The sequence below is a fragment of the Budorcas taxicolor genome, chromosome 8, assembly GCF_023091745.1.
Source record: "Budorcas taxicolor isolate Tak-1 chromosome 8, Takin1.1, whole genome shotgun sequence".
In the NCBI taxonomy this organism is placed as follows: Eukaryota; Metazoa; Chordata; class Mammalia; order Artiodactyla; family Bovidae; genus Budorcas; species Budorcas taxicolor.
Window position 1 is genome coordinate 106,749,680 of NC_068917.1, and position 21,676 is coordinate 106,771,355.

General features: G+C 53.1%; 1 protein-coding gene across 1 annotated transcript in view; it reads left to right on the forward strand.

Annotated features, from left to right (window-relative positions):
• Positions 1–21,676, forward strand: part of COL27A1 (collagen type XXVII alpha 1 chain) — a 147,331-nt gene that overhangs the window by 51,239 nt on the left and 74,416 nt on the right. The window contains exons 11-16 of the mRNA XM_052645006.1: positions 2–55; positions 931–975; positions 9,107–9,160; positions 11,420–11,464; positions 20,681–20,734; positions 21,446–21,490. Of these exons, the coding sequence (XP_052500966.1) occupies positions 2–55; positions 931–975; positions 9,107–9,160; positions 11,420–11,464; positions 20,681–20,734; positions 21,446–21,490 (297 nt within the window). The remainder of the gene's footprint in view (position 1; positions 56–930; positions 976–9,106; positions 9,161–11,419; positions 11,465–20,680; positions 20,735–21,445; positions 21,491–21,676) is intronic.

Below are 21,676 nucleotides of genomic sequence, written 5' to 3' on the forward strand. Positions count from 1 at the left end.
GGGCTACATTGGGCTCCCGGGGCTCTTCGGCCTGCCAGGGTCCGATGGAGAGCGAGTGAGTATGCCTTCTCTGTTTATCTCTCACCCGCCCACTTCCTCTGCCATGGGCTGGAAAAGTTCTAGAATCCCTCCTGGAGGAGGTGCCTCAGAGTTGAACAGGCATCCACTGAGGGTGAAGTCGAGGCAGATGCCTTCCAGACACAGAGAAGAGCATGTGCAAAGTCAGGGACAGAAGCTTACTTGGCGAGTTTAACAGCACAAAGCTCTGAGTGCAAGGCAGGAATGCGGATGGGAGACGGGCTGGAGGGGGCCCCTGGGCACAGCTATACGGCCCCCAGGAACTGAGGTCAGGAGAGGGACTATTCCGAGAGCATGAGGAGCTCCTGAAGGGCTTTCAGCAAATGAGAAATGGGCTTATTTCAAATTTCCAATCAATATGGCCCATGGACCAGATCCCACCAGGCACGAGTTATGTGAAGCTTTCCTGAACACACCACGCTCATTTGTGTATGTGTCCGGGGCTGCTGGAGTTTCCAGGACAGCGGTGGTGTGCCCCACCTGCCTCTGGACCGGCTCTGTCCCCTCTCCACCTGAGCCCACATTTGGAGACTCAACTGTAATCTCATCAATAAACTGGTGAAAGAGAATCGCAGGGAAACAGCGGGAGCATTTATTATCGCTGAATACCAGAGTCCTGGGTGCTTTCCTTAGGAATCTGCCAGCTCAGGTCCTTGCAGGCCCCCACTCTGAGGACCTGCATTTAAGGACCATCCATCCAACATGCACATCACCGGCGCCTGTTGTCTTTGTGGACTGGATGCCAGGCTTACTGTGACTTCCTCTTGTGGGTGGAGGCGAGGCTGGTTGGAGCAATGCTGTTAGTCTCCTGCTGGAATCCTGTCCTGATCTCTTCCCCGTTTCCTTCTACAGGGTCTGCCTGGCGTTCCTGGCAAGAGGGGCAAGATGGGTAGGCCGGTAAAGATTTTCCGTGTCTATTACGCAGATTCTATGGGTGAACCTGACCTCCCACTGGCCATGTGGCCCCGTCCACCCATGGCCTGGGCATTCTTCGCTTCTCTCTGCTCCGCCCTGCTCTGCTTTGAGTGTGTGGGCAGGCATGGGGGGCTGTGTGGGCCTCAGGGGCTGCTGCCAGAACACTTGAGTGGCTGCTGCGCAGCTGGGGCTGGGGGCTCCTGAGGACTCTGGGCCCTTCTGGGATGCGCTTCTCAGCGCATCCAGCAGTTGTCCTGCAAGGCGCTTCTGTGTCGGGGGGCTTCTGTTGTCTGGGTCGTGAGTGTCCATGCTGGGGGCCTTGTCTAGACCAGGTGTCTGTGCTCCTGTGTCTGAGAATACTCAGCCTCTGTGTTGTCCTGGCGTCACCTGTTTCACTGCTACACACGCAAGGCCAGAGGGCCCTGGGGTGTCGGGCAGGCCCACTGGAGACGTGACCACAAGACGGGCTCAGCAGGAACCCCAGTTCACCAGCTCTGACCCTGATTGTCCGTTGTAGAAGGAAATTATTTCTCCCTTTGTTTGGGCATCTATGGGGCAGGAAGAAAAATCCAAGGCCCAGAAAGCTCAAGTAACTTGCCCCGAGTTTCACAACAGAGCCAGGATACTAACTCGGTCCTTGTCCAGGGCCTCTGATCTCAGTGTTGGCTCAAGTTCACTAGTTGGCAATAATGCTGCGGAAGTGGATTCCTAGAATCTTCGGCTTGGGGGAACGTCATTCACTCAAACCCATGTCCACTGAGTCGGTGATGCCATCCAACCATCTCATCCTCTGTCCTTCTTCTCCTGCCCTCAGTCTTTCCCGGCATCAGGGTCTTTTCCAATGAGTTGGCTCTTCCCATCATGTAGCCAAGTATTGAAGCTTCAGCTTCAGCATCAGTCCTTCCAGTGACTATTCAGGGTTGATTTCCTTTAGGATGGACTGGTGGGATCTCTTTGCTGTTCAAGGGACTCTCAAGAGTCTTTCCCAACACCACAGTTCAAAAGCGTCAATTCTTCGGCACTCAGGTTTCTTTATAGTCCAACTCTCACATCCATACATGACTACTGGAAAAACCATAGCTTTGACTACATGGATCTTTGTCAGCAAAGTAATGTCTCTGCTTTTTAATATGCTCTCTAGCTTTGTCGTAGCTTTTCTTCCATGGAGCGAACATCTTTTAATTTTGTGGCTGCTGTGGGGAAGAGCATTCCAGGTTGAGGGAAGAGCAGGTGCAAAGGCCCTGGGGCAGGAGTACTACTGGGTCTGAACTGCAGTTTTCTCATCTGAAAAATGGGGATAATAGCTTCTAGCTCATGGGGTCATTGTGCTTGTCACATAGTAAAAACTCAATAGATAGTAGCAGTAATTGTTTCTATTTGTGGTTTTGTGGGTGACTGAGGATTCCTCTGGGCTGTGTGAATTTAAGCCAATGGCTTTACCTCTCTGGGTCTGTTTTCCAAAGTCTCAGTCACAGAGTGGGAGCAATTGGCTCAGGCAGAATGACTCAATGCAGCCCTGGAAATCACCTGCCAAGGCAGGAGACGCAGGAGACGCGGGTTCAATCCCTGGGTCAGGAGAGCCCCTGGACTTGGAAATGGCCGCTCACGCCAGTATTCTTGCCTGGAAAATTCCATGGACAGGGGAGCCTGGTGGGCTACAGTCTATGGGGTCGCAAAGAGTCAGACATGACTACGTAACCGAGCACACACTCCTGGAGGCCCTGCTACTGCGTGGCATTTGAACACTACATGTGGTTCTCATACTGACTCACTGAGGTAAGGTTGATTATCTGTTTTCCAGGCAAGGAAACCAAGGCTTCAAAGCCACGCACCCAGAGACCCTCTGAGGTCTTGCCACACTTCAACCCCTGTAACAGACAACTCATTTCTGTCTCTTCACTCCATGTTTTTGTGCCTTTAACTCCCTCAGATTCCACCCTGCCCTCCATAATGCATGTTCCCTGGCACTGGGGTGTCAGGCATGGGTGTGAGGAACCACCCCCATTCCACCAAGGAGTCCTATGGCCACGCAATACCCCAGAGGGCCGTGAATGTCTGCTTGACCCCGGTCCAGTCATCTTGGCCAGCACGTGGTCAGGGTCTGCCTCGGAGTGATTTAATATGTATGGAACAGACTTTATATCCCGGAGTCCCTCGGGCTTTGTGTGTGCCTTTGCCTGGCCTCCCCGTCTGCTGCGCCCTTGGCCCACACACTCCTCGCCTGGTCTTTAGGGCCATCCCCCTGTTACGTGCTCCTAAGCCCCTGATCTGTCTGATGGGGGTTGGGGGCTCCTTCTGTGAATGGGTTTTCTTCTGGTCAAAAGCTTTGGGCCAGACGGTTTCTAGGCACTTATTACCAAGAGGAAATGTCAGGAGAATGAGCTGAATCCCTTCATGCCAGATCGCAGCTGGCCTCATTTCTGGCAGGGCTGGCAATGATTTTGCTGTGGTCCGTTTCTCTCCAGCAAGCAAAATCTCAGGCCCATGCATACAGCCTGCTCAGCGTCAGGAGGCTGAGTGGGAGTCTTCTGTGGATGGGAGCTGTGAAACACAGCAGAGGTCAGAGCACATCAGAGCTGCAGGAACCCTAGTGATGAGCTGGCCCCACCTCTTGGTCAGATGCATGAGTAGACATAGCTCAGAGAGGCCAGTAGACTCGCCCAAGGTCACACAGCACCGTGGTGGCAGAACTGGGACTTGAACCCAGGACCCTTGCGTGCTCAGGCAGGGTGCTCTCCCCGTCACCCCTCTCCTCTCTATGTTCCCATCTTCAGCCTCCAAGACAAAACTTACTCCACATCTCTCATCTCACATCACCTGTGTTGTGGTTTCCCAAGGAGGGGTCCAGATATGAGATGTTACAAGCTTGGCTGGAGTTGAAGAGGTTTCTCCTGGGCTGTTAGGGGCATGGTGCAGTGACACAGCTGGGGACGGAGCCACACTTTGCAGTCTCTCACGGGGCCTAGGAAGATGCCACAGTGAATCCTCTTGTCCTGCACTCTGGCTTCACTGTCGAGCCCGCTGGAATGCCTGGCAAGACCAGCCCCTGCTCACAGCTTTTCTCGTGGCTTCTGGCAGACCTGCCAGGGCTGGTCTTGTGTAGCGAGTCAGGCAGGCAGACCTTAAAGCTTAGAGCTGGAAAGGTCCAGCCTTGGCTCCGGTTCCCTCCGTGTGTGGCTTAGGGACAGCTGGGACTCGTCCAAGGCCACATGCCTGTCTGGGGCAGGACAGGGCTTCTCACATAGTTCAGTTTTGGCTTCAAGCTCTTTCTCAGCCTGAGGGCAGCAGGGAGCAAAGTAGTTTCCAAATGGAGAAACTGAGGACAAAACAGATGAAGGTTCTAAGTGGTGGTGTTGCTGTGAGCTGGGGGTATGATCCCTAGGTTCCAAAACTGGAACTGGAACTGTCCCCAGGGCTGTTAGCAACCCTCTAATCCTGCTGAGAACTCTCCCTGCCTCTCTCCTTCTTCCTCCCCGCAGGGACTCCTTGTGGGTAGATTCCCGGGTAGATATCATGCTCAGTGTCGTGAGAAGAAGGTGCTGGGATCTTAAGGAGTCTTTCCCTGTTGGAGCACTCAGAGGGCACACATCTTCTGGAAAAGAATACAGGCTGTTGTCAAACCTGTGCAGGAACTTCTTGACTTTAGCGAATGTAAACCCTGTAAAGAGGGCTCCAAGTTTCTTCTGCAGGCTTTTCCTTGAGGTTATCATGAATTCCATCGTTAGCACCTAACCAGCGTGTGATGGCATTTTAGAATTTACCGGAGGCTAAGGCCTAATGTTACCAGAGGCTGGATTGCAAATATCTCACTTCTTTCTTAGCACAGGGAAAGCTGGGCAGGTGAGTTGTCAGGTGGGTGGGGCAGGACTGACCATCTAGCAGGCCAGAGAGCTGAGTCTTCAAGATGTAGCAGGACTTCTGATCCTGGAGACTGCAGGTATCCCCTCCCCAACGTCTCAGCTTCTGGAGCAGGCCGTCAGTGTAGACACTGGCTGGAGGAAGGGGGTGGAAAAGATGGCCCTCGGAGGCCTCCTCAGCCCCTGGCATCCTGCCACAGATGTGGTTATGAGAACTGTCCCTGTTTAGGCGTCTGTTCCTCTGAATTGCTGTAGCCAAGAGAGAATGTGGAGTCTCGCCCTTGATCCTGGTTCTGTCTCCTCCTGGGCCTTGTTCTGCCCAAAGTATGAGGCATTCAGTTCCCCAGGGGGGCCTGACCTGGGGAAGTGGGGAGACCACGTGGCTGGGGCCCGGCAGGGCGCCGAGCTCATTCCTTGGGCCTCGGGCCAGCTTGCTGTAGCCGGGAGCTCGGGCCTGCAGAGGAAGGTCCCGCCATCGGCCGGGCTGTTAGTATGTGCTGTGCACGGGTGGGTGCGGCCAGACAGGGAGAAGCAAGCAGGGTGGAGGTGGTGGTGTGTGTTCCGCTCCACCGCCACCTCTCTGGGACCCCTTGGATCAAGCATCAGGGCCCTGGGCAAGTGTAGGAACTGGGATGTGTTGCTCAGCAGTGGAGGAGTGCGGCAAGCTAGTGAGGTGAGGGGGCCTTGGGCAGGTTCTGGGCCTCAGTTTCCCCACTGACGAATGAGGTCCTGAAAGCTAAGAACAGCTAGGGTCTTTCCATCTTAGACCATCTATGATTATTCCAGTCGCAGATCTGGATGCCAGTTCCAGCTCTTTTAAAGCCCTATCTTTTTTCTGCCTAGTCACTCAGTTGTGTCTGACTCTTTGGGACCCCATGGTCTGTAGGCTGGGCTTCTCTGTCCATGGGATTCTCCAGGCAAAAATACTGGAGTGGGCTGCCATGCCCTCCTCCAGGGGATCTTCCCAACCCAGGGATCAAACCCAGGTCTCCCACATTGCAGGCAGATTCGTTACTGTCTGAGCCACCAGGGAAGCCCTTTTTTGGGTTATTGAGTTCTTAATTACCCTATATTTCTAGGTCATCTGCTTGGCTCTGAAGAAAGCAAGAAAAGGTGGATACAGGGCTGGGTATTGAGGCCGCTGAGCACAACGGATAACCAGAACCAGTCCTGAGCCTTGGCAATGCCATTCCCTCTTACGTGTTAGTCCAGGGCCCTTATGTGCCCTTGAGAGGCCACAGGCTTGCTCTAGCCCGTTCTGAGTACTCACTGTTGATTCACAGCCAAGAGAATGGGCTGTGGAGTCAGACTGCTTGAGTTCAGATCCCAGTTCTGCTATTCCATAGCTGTGTGACTTCAGACAAGTTCCCTAGTATCTTTGGACCTCAGTTTCCTCATCTCGAAAATGGGGCCAATAATAGGTCCTCTGTCACGGTGCTGCTTCTGTTATTGCTGTCACCACGCCATCATCAGCCCCTGGCTTTCCTCAGGCTGCATTTTGTCCGCATAAGTGCCTCTCTTTGGGTTTTCGACCATTGATTCTGATGGTCTAGTCTTGGCTTAAGCCTCAGAGAGGTGCCCTCACATCGCTGCTGTCTCCACGTGCTGGCAGGGACTCGCCCTCCATCCAGCATCTTGGCTCAAACTCTCAGGACCCCGATTGCACAGCAGAGAAAACCGAGGCTCAGAGAGGCCCGCGGGTGGTGGAGGGTTGGCATCTGGTTGCTTTGGCTCTACAGCCTCACGGGGGAAGCTGGCCTGGGTCCTGGGTCTGAGAGGAGTCCCTGAGCCAGCCTAGCGTGGCCCTGGCTGCAGACCCATGGGTTTAGACCTGTCCGTGGCTTCTGCATGTGAGCGTGCTAGGCATCTCAGCCAGGATTGGTGCCTGGGGAGTGCTGCCTCACTGTCTTGTCTTCCTGAGGTGATGGGGCTGGTGGCGGGGTCCCAGGGGCATTCCTGCGCCTCCCTTCCAGGCTTTGTCTAAGGGATGGGCCAAGCCGAAGGGTTCTCAGAGAGCACACCCTCAGCCTGAGAGGACAGTGGGTCAAGTGAGGGTCTGCCTGTAGTCACACAGCCCACCCGGGGGTGAGCCCAGCTAAGTCTCCAGGCTGTCTCCAGACCCTGGTTCTGGAGAGCACAGCATGGACTCCCCAAACCCTGCCTTGTGAAGTCAGCCAGGTGTCTGGCTAGACAGCATCTCACCTTCTCACCTGAGGGATTGTCCTCTGTCTTGCCAAGCCCCCAGCCGCATCCTCCAAGGTCAGAGGTGGTGGCTCAAATGCCTTCAGGAGCCTCCGCTGCCCACTACTCGCCCAGCTGATATCTCCTGCCCCAGGAGGTGAGAGGGCTGTCTGCCTTATAGCATGGCAAAGTGGGGCTGGATTGGAATTTGCCACTGGGGACCCTAAGGATGTGGGAAGAAGCATCTTATATAGGGTCAGATGTAACCCTATGAAAACTCGATCTGGAGGGGCATGCTCATGTGTGCACGCACACACACACACACACACTCCTACCTTTACCACTCTATAAAATCAGTCAGACACACATTCAAGCAGCTTCTGCATGCCAGGATGTGCCCATACTCAGCTCATACAAACATGGCAGAGTTGAGAGAGGTGGGACCTGGGCTCAGCTCTGCCACAGACTTGCTTCTTGTCTTTGGTGAGGTGACATTTCTCTCTCTGAGCCTCAATTTCCCCATCTGTTAAATGGGACCAATAACCTTCCCCTCAAGGGCAAAGGTCAAAGGCACGTCAAGTTCTGCATGCAAAGTCACTGGCTTGGCCCAGGTCTCTTTAATGTGTCCCTGTTTCCTCCTTTGGGTGTCAGAATGAAGCTCCGCCTCCTACAGGGTCCATATCAACGCCTTCCCTTCTGGTCCACTAGGGTTTCCTGGCAGAGGAGGGATTTGAGGGGAATAGTATTCTGGGCAGGGCAAGACGAAGGCCTAGATGCACACGCGCTTCAAGGGCTGTTGCTCAGCCAGTTTAGACTTTGTAATTGGCTTGGGGTTTGTTTTTATCTTTGGTCTTTTTAGTTTAATCTACTTTCTGGATTCCCCCAGTGGCTTCAGAAACCAGAAATAAATTATCCTCCGTGAAGAATCTTGACTGTTTGAACAGCTCAGGCCTCCTCTTGGTCAGAGAAACATGTGCTTTGTTTTTTTATTAAATTTCCCTGGAAAAACAGTGATTTGAATTCAAGGAGAGGAGAACAGGTTTCCCTGAATTCCAAGCTCAGGGACTTTCTTTTCCTTTTGAAGTAGAATGGAGCTGTCCCCTCCTCCTCGGCTCCGAGAAGCTTCTCCACAGCTGATGTTTTTCCAGCTGCCTGTCTCCCCAGAGAGCGTGGAGAAGGGGTCAGGGCGGGGGCGAGAGGGCCAGACCTGCCCGCGCCGGGCGGCCTGGTTTTTCTTGGCTGCCGAAACTCACCTGTGGCCGTGGTGCCCGTATTCCCTATCCGTGTGACTCTGTGACCTTGACACCTGCCCTTTCAGAGCCTCACTTTCTTCATCTGTAAAATGAAGATCATGATTCCACAGGGTAGCTTTTAAAGAGCATGTCACAGAAATTGCAGAAGTTCAGGGCTGGGAAATGCTGCAGAAGCCTCTCCTGCTTGGACCAGTGGGGAAACTGAAGCTCACAGGGGAAGGCATGACTCAAAATTCTCAGCAAGTCAGTGACTGGTGGAGGCCTAGACCTTCCTGCCCCCCTGCTCCATCAGGACCAGGTCTCAGCCTGGTAGTAGTTCAGTTGCTAAGTCGTGTGCGACTCCAAGGTCTGCAGTCCGCCAGGCTCCTCTGTCCATGGAATTTCCAGGCAAGAATACTAGAGCGGCTGACCGTTTCCTTCTCCAGGGGATCTTCCCGACCCAGATATCAAACTCGGGTCTCTTGCATTATAGGTGGTTCTGTACTGACAGAGCCACCAGGCAAGTCTCAGCTTGGGGGCTGGCCTTTACGTGCCAGGGAGCTGGGTACTCTTTTCTGACACTCGGAGAACATTAAAAGAGGGCTCCCTGGCCATGGGCTTCTGTACAGTAGCCAGTCCTTGGGAAGTTCTTTATTGGGGGCTGGCGGGGGAGGATGTTCGTTGAGGGCCCAAGGTGACTCAGGACTCCCGAGCCTGCACAGATCCTGGAACCAGTGAGTGAGACTGCATGGACGTGTCCTGTGTCCCCTGAGGGTTTGGTTCCAAGCCACCCACAGGTATACACACTAATCTGCAGATGTTTGCTCTCTCTCATGCCCTCAGGGGTTTCCTGGAGACTTTGGGGAAAGAGGCCCTCCGGGACTGGATGGAAACCCTGTAAGTATTTCACATCTTTTTTGGGCACAGGAAAGAGATTAGGGACAAGCACACAGCAGGTTTTAGGACCCTAAGCTTTTAGGTCATCCAGCCGGGTCACCCATGAGCTGGGTTCTCCTGGGTGAACTGCATGATTTTCCTGAATTCCTGGCTTCTGTCTACTATGGATGGCCTTTGAACCACGCCACCCAACTTCAGGAGAGCCCTCCAGCCCACTGAGCCCCAGGTCCCAAAGCCCTAGGCTATGTCCCATCCTCAAGGAGTCAGGAAGGTTCGTGGGTCACTTCCTGCTGGGGAATCCAGGGCCACTACCATCTTACAAAGTCCCAGAAATGTTTATGGGACGGCAGCGGCCTGGGGGAGCAGATGGTTTGCAGGCCCTGTATGGAGGGAAGAGCTGAGTTCTAAAGCAATCTCCAGCATAGGCATGTTTATAGAGTTTGTAAATAATCGAGGCTCGTCAGGGAGCCAGGTCAGCCTGCCCTGGGGAGCTGAGCCCGCCTCTCCCTTCCCGTCTGAGGCTCCAGCTCCAGTGGTGGGAAAGCATGCTCTCTGCCTGGAAGTGCACATCATGTCCAGGGCTCTTTGGCACATCTGCCATGTGTCCCCATCTGTCCTGGGGCTTCCGGTCTGCGCAGCTGTACCCAGCCGTGCCCTCAGCAGAGGTGGCTGCTAGAGCCATAGTCAGCACCTGATATGTGCTTGTTTTAATTCCACAAATGCTCCTTGAGCCTCACCCAGCTTGGGGCTGACTCCCGGGCTCCCCGGGGACCTGAAGCCCTGGCCTCCGAGCCAGGTGAGTCTGAGTTCGGATCCTTCTGCACCCCTTGCCAGGCTTGGAAGCTTGGACAAATCAGTTGCCCTGTCTGGATCTCAGTTTCCTCATCTGTAAGTGACAGGGATCCAATGGTAGATCCTCCAGTCTCAGAGAGGTGTTGTGAGAATGCAGTGAGAGAGGGCAGGGAGGTACTGGGTTTTCACTGGATGGAGGGGTTGGAAAGAGTGGGTAATGATGGGGCCTGTTCCTGCCCTGGAGGAGCTCATGGCTGTGTCCCTGGTCCATTGCACGAGTTGAAGTGAGACACGGGATGCTATGGAGACAGGATAATGAGGCAGAGATGACTCCTGGGGAAGATGGCATTGGAATTGGGATGAGGAAAGAGATGGTAGGGGAGCATTCCAGGTGGAGGAAAGAGCACTGGCAAGGGGTCAGAAGTGGGAAACCAGAGTCTTTCCTTCAGCATACCAGTCACCGGATTAACCACTATTAGTATAATAGGTGACCTCATCCTGGAAGTGTCCTTGGAGAGGGGCAGGGATGACTCTGCACTTATGGTCCAGAGGAGTAGGAGGAGGACCTGATGACTGGTCCCTGCTCTGCTGCGTAATCCAGTGGCCTTGAACAAGTCCCTTCCTTTCCCGAGTCTCAGATCCTTCGCGTTTAAGCCAAGGCTACTCCTCACCTCCTCTTCCTCTTTTCAGTGGCTGTAGTAATGATATCCCATCTGACTGCACAGATGAAGGAAGACAACCCCCCGGAGGATGTTGGTGATTCATAATCACCATTTCTAGAGCCTATTTTTATTCCCACTCTTGCATTTTTAATTTGATCCAATCCCTTCTACCTGTCTTTTCTGGTGCAGGCAATTGAAGGTCCATTTTTAGAGATCTGGAAAACAAACTTGCCCATACATAGCTGTATCTCCTGACTCCTAGGCGAGAGCTCCCCAGCCTCTCGGAGGCCCTGGGAGGTAGAACCTGAGAGCCTCTTTCTGCTGGGGGGTTCAGGGGTTCTCTCAAGGGCCCCAGTATCTTCTGGTGAGAAATGGAGGGAGGCTGGCCGGGTAGATCTCGGCTTGGTGTCTTCACTCCCCTGTTATTTCCTCATCCTTGACCTTGGGACAGTTGCCTGACCTTGGAGCCTAAGTTTTGCCATCTCTAAGGTGAGGATGAAATGAGATCTTCTGAGCCAGGCATCCTGCTCATCTTTATTGTTACAGTCAGGATTCTGCCCATTCTCACACCTGCCACTGGAAGGTACTGGATTAGAAATCCAATCTCCCCACTTTACAGATGTGGAAAGCTGATGACGAAGGAGGAAGTTCTCATCCAAACTCCAGGCCAGGCTCAGAAGAGTCAGGAACAAAAAGTGTTCAGCTCCAAATGATTCTACCAGGGGCCCACATGGAGGAGGGTGTGGAGGGTGTGGCCTGGAGGGACACAGAGCAAGTAACCACCTTGGTCTCTCTTTCTTTGCAGGGAGAACTGGGCCTGCCAGGACCCCCAGGAGTCCCCGGCCTCATTGTAAGTACACAGATGCCTGGGGAGGAGAATGGCCAGAAGGGAGAGTGTGGGGAATGAGCCTCAAGTCCTGCTGAAAAGGCTCCTCTCTCATCAGACCCCTGGAGGAGCTGTGAGAGCAGGACAGGGCAGTCAGGGCAGGGGACTAAGGGAGGAAAGCCATGCTGTGTGGCCTCAGGTGGATCATCAACCTTCTCTGAGCCCCTTTCTTCATTCCTCAAATGAGGAAGGGTTTGGAGCATGAGATGGCCGTGTACTTTGACACCTGCTGCCTGTCTGTTGCTCTGCAGCAAGGTCTAGGCAGGTGGTAGCGTGCCCATCCGACAGATGAGGTGCTTCAGGTCCAGAGAAAGGAAGTGACTAGCAGAGGAGCTGAGGCTTTGGACCACCCTGGCCAGTCTTCTCCATCCTTTTCAGAACACTGACTTTGGAGCCAGATGACCTGAGGTCAAGTCCCAGTTCTGCCATAGCCAGGCTGTGTGACCTGGATCAAGTCACTTACCCTCCCTGAGCTTTAGTTCTTCATCTGTAAAATGGGTATGATGGTAGACTCCTCTTCGGGAGGGCTATGAGGATTAAACGAGGCATTCTTGTACTCTCTTTTGTACAAGGTCTAGCACTCAGTAAATTTGTAGTTAGTGGAAAATATTGCTTTTATTTTAAAATGTTATTTCTTGTTACTATCTCTTGATGTGCCCGGGACTGAAAGAGGCCTGTACCAGGGAGGTGGGAAGCAATCTGACTTCTGACTCCATCCAGGTTGGGGTAGCTTTGTGGAATGATGCTATTAACCAAAACCGGGGCTCCCCGATAGACCTCCAGAGGGTGAGCCCTGACCTTGGGCCCAGGCCCGAGGGCCAGTGACAGGCTTGAGACTAGGAAATAAGTCTAGGAGCTTCCTTGAGGGTCTGATGGCCCTCTCTTCTGTTCTTTGGGACATATCTTGTGGGGTTTGAGTCTCAGGAGCTCATACAAGGAGACTGTTGCCTGGTTTGACAAATGGGCTGCCAGCTTTGGATACTCCAGCCACTCTACAGACACATTCTATTGAGAAGGAGGCTGGTGAAGGCCCTGGAGAACTGGGGACCCCCATTGTTCAGGGAAGACTAGTCCTGGGAAGAAGGCCCAGAGGCTCCCATGGGCAATGTGCTCCTGCTCAGGTAGGTGAGAGCAGAACCAGGGCAGGGTGAGGAGTGGAGGTCCGATCAACCTGTGTACAGATCCTGGCCTCACTTCCTCTGGGCTCCGTGGTCTTCAGTTACAGGCTCACTTCCTCAGGGATCCACTCTGTCAGATGGGATCTTTATGCTCACTCTTGTTAGGACCACATATATACCCAGACCAGTCTAGAACCAGGTTACGTGGGTTCAAATCCTAGCTCTATCACTCTTTTAATTGCAATTCTGAGCACATTTTCTAAGCCTCCTGTGCCTCAATTTCTTCATCTTTAAAATGGGAATAATATCAACACCTAACTTGGGAGAGTGCTATGAGGATTCAGGGAAACTAGTACATATAAATTGCCTAGTACTGATGGTGGGAAAGATTGAAGGCAGGAGGAGAAGGGGACAACAGAGGATGAGATGGTTGGATGGCATCACTGACTCAGTGGACTTGAGTTTGAGGAAAGTCCTGGAGATGGTGAAGGTCAGGGAAGCCTGGCGTGCTGCTGTCCATGGGCTCACAAAGACACAACTTAGCAACTGAACAACAGCAAGAAGTACGTAGTAAGCACTCAAGAAGCACTAGTAATAATAATAATTAATTTAGTGATAATCATGATTTTATCACTACTACTTGTTAATAAATAGTAAAGTAGTGATGGTAATAAGTAGTGATTCAATAGTAGTAGTAGTGTTTTATACACACACCAGGGCTTCCCTGGTGGCTCAGCCAGTAAAGAATCTGCCTGCAATGCAGGAAAGCCAGAGTCAACCCCTCGGTTGGGAAGATCCCTTGGAGAAGGGAATGGCAACCCACTGCAGTATTCTTGCCTGGAGAATTCCATGGACGGAGGAGCCTGGCGGGCTGCAGTCCATAGGGTCACAAAGAGTCAGACACAGCTGAGCCACTAACCACAGCACAGAACAACAGCCATTTAGAATGCTGCGTTGAGAAAGATTTCAAAGTCACATTGGAAATCATCGGGAGATAGTGCTGCGATTGATTGGTGATGTCTGCCTTGGCTCGGGATTGGGAAGTGTCAACACGTGAGTCATACATTTGTCATCCCTGATGTCCTTTGTGGAGCACCTTCTTTGGCACAAGGCACTGACCCGAATGCTTTGGAAAAAGAAATTTCTGCAATGAGTATTAGGGAACCTGACTTTATGAGGATCTCAGAAGTCTTCTGGGCCAACCTACTCGAAGCTCAGCAGGACTCCCTTCTGGAGGATTTTGGTCATTAAACTCCAAGTTGAACACCCTGGTGTTGGAAGCTGCCTCCCTTGAAAGTCCATCCGCTTTCACAGAGCTCTCATTATGCAGGGTTTTCCTGTGTTTTGAGTCCAGCTCATCTCCCCGTCCCTGGGAGAGGCTGTTCAAGATGTAAAGATGGTTGCATCTGTTCTTCCTAAGGCTGCTTCTTCAGGCTATATGATCCCCGTCCCCAAAGCTTTTCTGCAGGGATGTTTACATATCTTGGCTGTCATTCTTGGCACACGGTCCTATTTGTCATTGTTGGCGTCCATGGGTTGGATCCTGAGAGGGGCGAGAGTATTGCTTGGCCGAACGCACGCAGATTCTAAAGACTATGCCATTACAGCCCTTGGCCTTCCTGACTCTTTAAAAGCTCTTCCCACCAATACTCCCCTTTGCTCTCCACAGTCAGGGCTGCCAGATAAAATAGAAGAGGCCCAGTGAAATTTGAATTTCAGATACATTATTTAAAACACATTTACACTATAATGTCATTCCTTTGTTTGATTGTTTATCCGACATGCACATTTTAACCAGGCATCCTGTATTTTTATTCACTCAATCTGGCAACCTTGTGCTCAGTATGTCTTAGGAAAATCCCATTGGACAGATGGGAAAAGTGAGGCCCTAGGTCAAGGTCACACCCAAGGCAAGAGAAGATGGAGGCATGATCACAGGCCGTGCCTCTTAGCTCAGGGCACTTCTCTTCCCACTCTTTTCTAAGGGGCCTGAGCTGGGGCTAAGCCCTGGGTGTCCCTGCATTTCTCAGGCCCTGCGATCTTCATGTTGCTCCTTTCCAAAGAACTGAGTCCACCCCACCCTCCGTCCTCCCCACCTGGCCTCATGTCTTTCTTTGGCCACTTTCAGTCCTGCTTCTCCTGTTTTTAAACTCCCTCTGGTGCCAAGGTGACATTCCTTTCCCCTTGTGCCTGGCAGGGAGGGTGGGTCTAGACCTGCACCCACCAAGTCACCATCACCCTCCAAGCCAGTACCCTGTCCCACCCAAGGCACCCACTCCTGACCTGGATTTTTGGGGACAGCAGCTTCTGTGTCTGGGGAAAAAAAAAATTGCCTCCCCAAAGAGTTGGAGAGGAAAAGGAATTTTCTAACCAGGAGCTAAAGGGAAGAAGGATTGTGAGTCACCTACAGTTTCCAGAGGATGTGGGTTTCTAGCTGAGCAAATGGGAATTCCATGTCCTGACAATCATGTTCGTGGAGATCCACATTTATTCAGTGCCTTCGGTCTAGGCAGCTGCAGCAATTTGCATGCAGACTGAAACTGAAATGCCCCCTGTGCCCTGGGTCCTTGCAGGGGAGGAAGGGTGAGAGAGGGCAGACGAACATTTGCAGAGCTTCTGTGTGTGCTTGACACGCATTAGGCTGGGGGCCTCGAGATGCATGAGGCAGGCAGACAGCAGCCTGGTCACCCTGGTGGGAAGGCTGGAGCCCGAGGTCACCAGCGGGGGGCTTGCCACTCAGACCTGTGCCACCCTGATCCCAAAAGCCACTGGGTGGCCCCCTGCAGTCTCGGAGGTGAGTCAGTCTTGAAGCAGCCCCCTTTGAGTAATTGAATCCCTTTGGCTGGCCCTCAAGCAAAGTGTGCCTGATTCCAGAGTCTGCTCAACAAAGATTTCTGTCTTTTGTCTTCAGGGTGACACAAAGGGAATCTTGCCTTTTCCATTTAATGAGACCCAAAGAATATGTGATCTGGCCGAATCCCAGCATGTGGGATACAGTGGACAAGCCCACCATGTCCTGTCACCAAATGATCCCCTGACTTTGTTCTTTGTCTATGAAACAAGGTCAGGAACCCCGCTAGCTGACATCTGCCAAACCCTCGTGTGCCGGGCCCTGTGCTAGGTATTTAATTATCACAGAAACCCTCTGAGCGAAAAGTGGGATTACCATTGTACAGTTAAGGAAACTGAGGCTCAGAGAGGCTGACGCACCTTCCCAAGGTCACATAGCCTTGAAGCTGTCTATTTCACAGCTCACCCCCTTCGCCACTGCACCACCCCTCCAGCTCCGCATGAATTCAGGGGTGAATGGAGACAGCAGGTTTAGGAGAATGTGAACTGGACTGTGCCAGGGGCTCTTCTGTGTGAGAGACGGTGCTTATGAAGACCATACAGGAGCCAGGGCTGGTCACCTGGGTCCCCATCCCCAGGCACCTGACCTCCTACTGGAGTTTCAAGGAGGCCTTGTTGCCTTCAAAAGGCAGTTCCAGGGAAGGTTTTTCCCTGGAGAGTTTAGAAAGGAGTGAGTGGGCTTCTTTTTCACCCACTGATTTAGCCCCTTTCAGTGAGCGCTTCTTCTAGGGCACTGGGCAGGCAGTGGCCACATAGGCACTCATGTCAGTTGTCATTGGTGTAGAATAGGCCATGAGTTAAAGTCTCGTCAGGCTCGGACATGATGGCCTGTGGGATCAGGGAAGTGAAGCTCGTGCTGAGGGCAATGAACAGTGTGAGCTCAGGGCGGAGCACTCGGTGCAGGAAGCAGTGGCCAGGGATGCCCAGCAGCAGAGCAACAACAGGGAGGGAGGCTCTGCGAGCACCCGTGAGGGTGGGCACTGGGAGCCCCCCAGGTGTTCTTTCAGGGGTTCCTGGCAAGCCCCAGCCTGGACGCCTGCTGACCTGTTGGGCAGGGGAGTAGGACTCTTACCTGCTTTTGAATCTCAAGCCTGCCCTCACGCCTTGTCACTCATGAATGAGAGCAATAAGGAAAGGCATCATTGGGTCCTTCATTGGAGTAAGCCGAGTCAGTCCCAGGCCTGTGAGCATGGACTGCGGGACCCGACCGACACACAGACCTGTTCTGGTCCTGCCTGTGTCCCCTGCCTGTTGCTTGGTCTTGGGGAACTTGCTTCACCTCACTCTGAGCCTCAGTTTTCTCATCTGTGACATGGCACTAACAATGGTGCTGACTTCATGGGACAACTGTGAGCAGTCGGGGAGCATCTGAACAGATTTGATGAGGCTGGAAACTGTCTGGTGTGGTGTCTGGCACTCAGGAGCTCTTTCAGTGGTCACGGATGTGGCTGGTTGGTTGCATTCTTGGTGGGAGTCTGTGAAGAGAGGGGTGAAATGTGTTGAGCAGGATCTGGGAGGTCTGGCAGACGGGGAAACAGGTTCCAGATTATGGGCGTGACTCACTGTGCTTTCTTGTGGGACCCGACTTTGTGTGTCACTTGGCCAAGATGCCCAAGAGTGCTGAGCACAAAGCAGGCTGGTATCTGTGGGCTATACCGGAGTAGGGGGGGAGCGGAATGCGGGCCTGAGATTTTCTCTCTTCTCCCCCAAATGCTTTTCTAGTCCGACATGGGGTCCTGCCCACATGAAGAAGACCTGTCCTCAGCAAGCAGCCACCTGCTTCCCATGTGCCCTGCAGTCAGAGCCCCTTTTCCATGGGTTCTTGGAGGGGAAGCCCGCACTGGCCCTGGCCCCCAACCAGACACAGACCCCTTTGGAGAGGGGCGGTGCGTGCATGTGGGGTGCCTACATGTGTCGGTCAGGCTTGTACTGAGTGCATCCTCCACGCAACAAGCTGCCATCGGGTCTGGATTGGGGAAGAGGGAGCGTATGTTCCCAGAGCTGCGGGCTGGTCCTCTCTGTTCAAGACCCTGGCACCCATCAGAACCTCTGCCTCAGAGGACCTTGTCTGTGTGTGCACCACCGCAGGGAACTCTGGGTGGCCACCCTTTGCTCCCTTCCTCCAGGAAAAGCAGGGTGGGGGCGGTGCAGCGGGGGAGGGACCAGACAAAGCGTCCAAAGAGCTGAAATACTCTTCTCTGAGCTTTGGCCACCTGATGTGAAGGACTGACTCATTGGAAAAGACCCTGATGCTGGGAAAGATTGAAGGCAGGGGGAGAAGGGGATGCAGAGGATGAGATGGTTGGATGACATCACCAACTCAATGGACATGAGTTTGAGTAAACTCCAGGAGTTGGTGATGGACAGGGAGGCCTGGCGTGCTGCGGTTCATGGGGTCGCAAAGAGTCGGACACGACTGAGCGACTGAACTGAATCTAACTGAGGAGCTGGCTGTCCTTCCCTCCAGCCTCTGTCTGACCTGCAATCCTGGCTTCTTCTCTCCCAAGATTACTTCAGAATTGCTTAGAAACTCTGGGGACAGACTACCCAATGTGAATCCCAGCTCTGCTGAGCTCTGTGACTTGCTCAAGCCCTCACCTCTCGGAGCCTCAGTTTCCTCATCTGTAAAACGGGGAGATCAGGCAGATCGTGAAGGGCGGTCGGGAGCAGTGACGGAGCTGAGGCGTGTGAAGTGCGCAGCATGGAGCCTTCCCGAGTGTCATCTGTATTGCTGTGATCACCCATTAAACTGAGCGCTCCCTTTCTTAAGATTACTTGATAGGAACTGAAAGCAGAACTCCTTGGCAAAGGCTCAGCGAGAAGGTTTGGTTTCACCCAGTCAGGTGGGTTCAGGGTGGTGGCGGGGGGCGCGGTGAGACTCAGCGTTGCCTCAGCCAGGCCAGCTGCGGTCTCTGAGCTCTGCGTGTTTCCCTCCATCGCTGCCCTTCCTTCCACCGGAGTCGGCAGGAACGTGACGTCCCATTCTCTGCCAGCCTCCCTCTGAGCCAGCTCCAGGCAGCTCCCACAGGAGCCGGTTCTTGAGCCTGGCCACCTGGGGCAGGCTGCATTCCTTCAGTGCTTCGGAGTGCTTTCCAGGGGCTTCCATGGAGCCTGACTCAGGGAATGGGAAACCAAGGCCCAGAGAGGTCAAGCACACTGGTGGAGCTCACACAGCAGCCAGACATGCACTTCAGTCACAGAGGATGGAAAAGGGAGCGAAGGGAGTACTTCAGGGGCTCCCTCTCTCTGGGCGAAGGCTTAATTTGATGGCTGTGGCTGAGGGCCGTAATGGTAGGGCAGGGCAGGAAGTGAGGAACCTGCAGGGAAAGAGGGTGCACCCCCTCACTCTAGACCAGGGTTTCTCGCCTCAACACTGTTGACATTTGAGCCAAATAATTATTGGTTTTTCAGTTCAGTTCAGTTCAGTCGCTCAGTTGTGTCCGACTTTGTGACCCCATGGACTGAAGCACGCCAGGCCTCCCTGTCCATCACCAACTCCTAGAGTTCACCCAAACTCATGTCCATTGAGTCGGTGATGCCATCCAACCATCTCATCCTCTGTCGTCCCCTTCTCCTCCTGCCTTCAATCTTTCCCAGCATCAGGGTCTTTTCAAATGAGTCAGTACTTGCATTATGTGGCCAAAGTATTGGAGTTTCAGCTTCAGCATCAGTCCTTCCAATGAACACCCAGGATTGATCTCCTTTAGGATGGACTGGTTGGATCTCCTTGCAGTCCAAGGGACTCCCAAGAGTCTTCTCCAACACCACAGTTCAAAAGTATCCCTTCTTCAGCGCTCAGCTTTCTTTATAGTCCAACTCTCACATCCATACATGACCGCTGGAAAAACCATAGCCTTGACTAGACGGACCTTTGTTGGCAAAGTAATGTCTCTGCTTTTTAATATGCTGTCTAGGTTGGTCATGACTTTATTGTTTTTTAATATTCATTTATCGACTTGGCTGTGCTGGGGCTTAGTTGCAGGCTGTGAACTCTTAGTCGTGGTGTGTGAGATCTAGTTCCCTGACCAGGGATCAAACCTGGGCCCCCTGTATTGGGAGCACCCAGTCTTAGCCACTGGACCACCAGGGAAGTCCCCCAAGCCAGATAACCCTTTGTTGTGGGGCCTCCACCCATGAGATGCCAGTAGTACCTCTTCAGTTATAACTGCCAAAAATGCCTCCAGACTGTGCCAAGTACTTTATCCATGTAAGTCAATTGCTTCTCCAAACTCCAGGAGGTACAGAGTATTAGTCCCTATTGGAGATGAGGAACCTGAGGCATGGAGAGGTTCAGTTCTGAAATCTCACAATGAGTGAGTGAGCCTCGAAGGAGAGATGGGACCGAGTGGTCTGGCCTTGATATGTGCTGACCGCCTCCCAGCCTTTCCCCAGCCCTCAGTGAATGTGACTCTCTGGGGTGAATGAACTCCGTGCCCTGCTCCCACCTTGAACAGGCTGATCTGATGTGATGCTGGGTCTCCAACCTGTGGTCCAGGATTTACCCACTGATCTTAGTGTCCTACGGGGTCCGTTTGCAACTCTGGTGTCTGTGACTGACAGCCCCACTCCTTCCTTGCTCCTGTCCCAAGGAGAGGGCCCAGCCTCTGGAAGCAGAAATTCCTGCCCCTCACTGAGCTAGAGGAGTTGAAGCCTCTGTGTGTGCTTATTTTGCCTTTTCAGCAGCTCTCGGAGGGGAGGGTTCATCTTCTGCATTTTATAGATCAGGAGGCTGAGGACCGCAGAAGCCCAATGAAATGCCCTGAATCCCTTAGCTCAGCAGTCCCCAACCTCTCCGGCACCAGGGTCTGGGCTTCCTGGAAGAATTTTTCCAAGGACCGGGGAGGCAGGATGGTTTCGGGATGATTCAAGCACATTACATTTATTGTGCACTTTATCCCTATTATTATTGTATCAGCTCCACCTCGGATCATCAGGCATTAAATCCTGGAGCTTGGGAACCCCTGCCTTAAGCTAGTAGGGATATGAAGAATCCAGCGGGAGGTGAAAAGAGGTGGAGGGAGGGGCACCAATCAAGGCATGAGCTTGGGAGAGGACCTCTGTGAAGTTAACTCCAGTATTTCGGTGGAGGCGAACACGCCTAATTACAAGATCAACCCAGGGATACGGAGGGGGTTTGCATCCTTGGAATTCTTCCCAGGCCAGCCTCTTGTGAGCCTTTCTTATTGCTGCCTTCTTCTCTTTCTCTTCCCAGGGCGACATGGGAACATTGGGTCCAATTGGCTACCCAGGACCCAAGGGCATGAAGGTAAACAGAAACCTTTCTTTACTCTGAGTCTCATCCCAGCCAGGCACCCCCTGACTCATTTCAGCTTAGAAAGAAGGGTACCCTGACACAGTGTTGGGGGAGTGTACTCAGAGGGGTGCTGGGGTGGAACGTGGCAGATCAGGGGCTCAGTGCTTTTCAGTCCTGAGAGCCAAACATTATGTGCATGTCATTTATGCCAGACATCTTTATTGGACGGCAGTCCCCCAGCTGAGCATGAGTCAGACGTGGTTCTGGACCTCAGGGCACTGAAAGTCCAGTGCAGAACATCACTAGCCGGACAGAAACTATAACAGCAAGCCAGTGAGCTCAGGACATTCCTGAGTGGGATGGGTGTGCAGGCGAAAGGTGGGCTTACACTGCCAGGGCCACGTTCCAGGGACGATTCCATTTGGCTAACAAGTGTGTGACACAGCTCATGAAGGCCATTTCCCCCATTAGCGCCCTTCTCCCCTGGATGTGTCCAGAGCTCTGTGATTCACAAGTCAGCCGCCCCTTCTTATGGTCCTACGTGCCACACCATCGCCCTTTGGGCCGGGGCTCATTGCCCCCTTTTACAGATGAGAAAACTGAGCCCTGGGCTGGAGCATTCAGCACAGGGTCTTGCAGCAAGCCAATGGGTTTACGCCAGGGATCCTGACTTCTGGGGCTTTTACCCTTCGTCACAGCTGAGCCCCGGCCTCTGTCTTGCAGGGACTGATGGGAAACGTGGGGGAACCCGGACTGAAAGGTGATAAGGTGATCTGAATACTCCCTTATTGCACTGTGTTTCATCTGCATGCGAATTCCCTCCGCCTCGGCGCTGCTGCTGATTTCTCGCCAGGTCCACTCCCCTGCACTTCTGCCTCCCCTCTGGCCCTCCCTAAATCTGTGTTCCCCAACTTCTTCCCTGTAACTCTGGGTGGGATTCAGGCAGACGGTTCT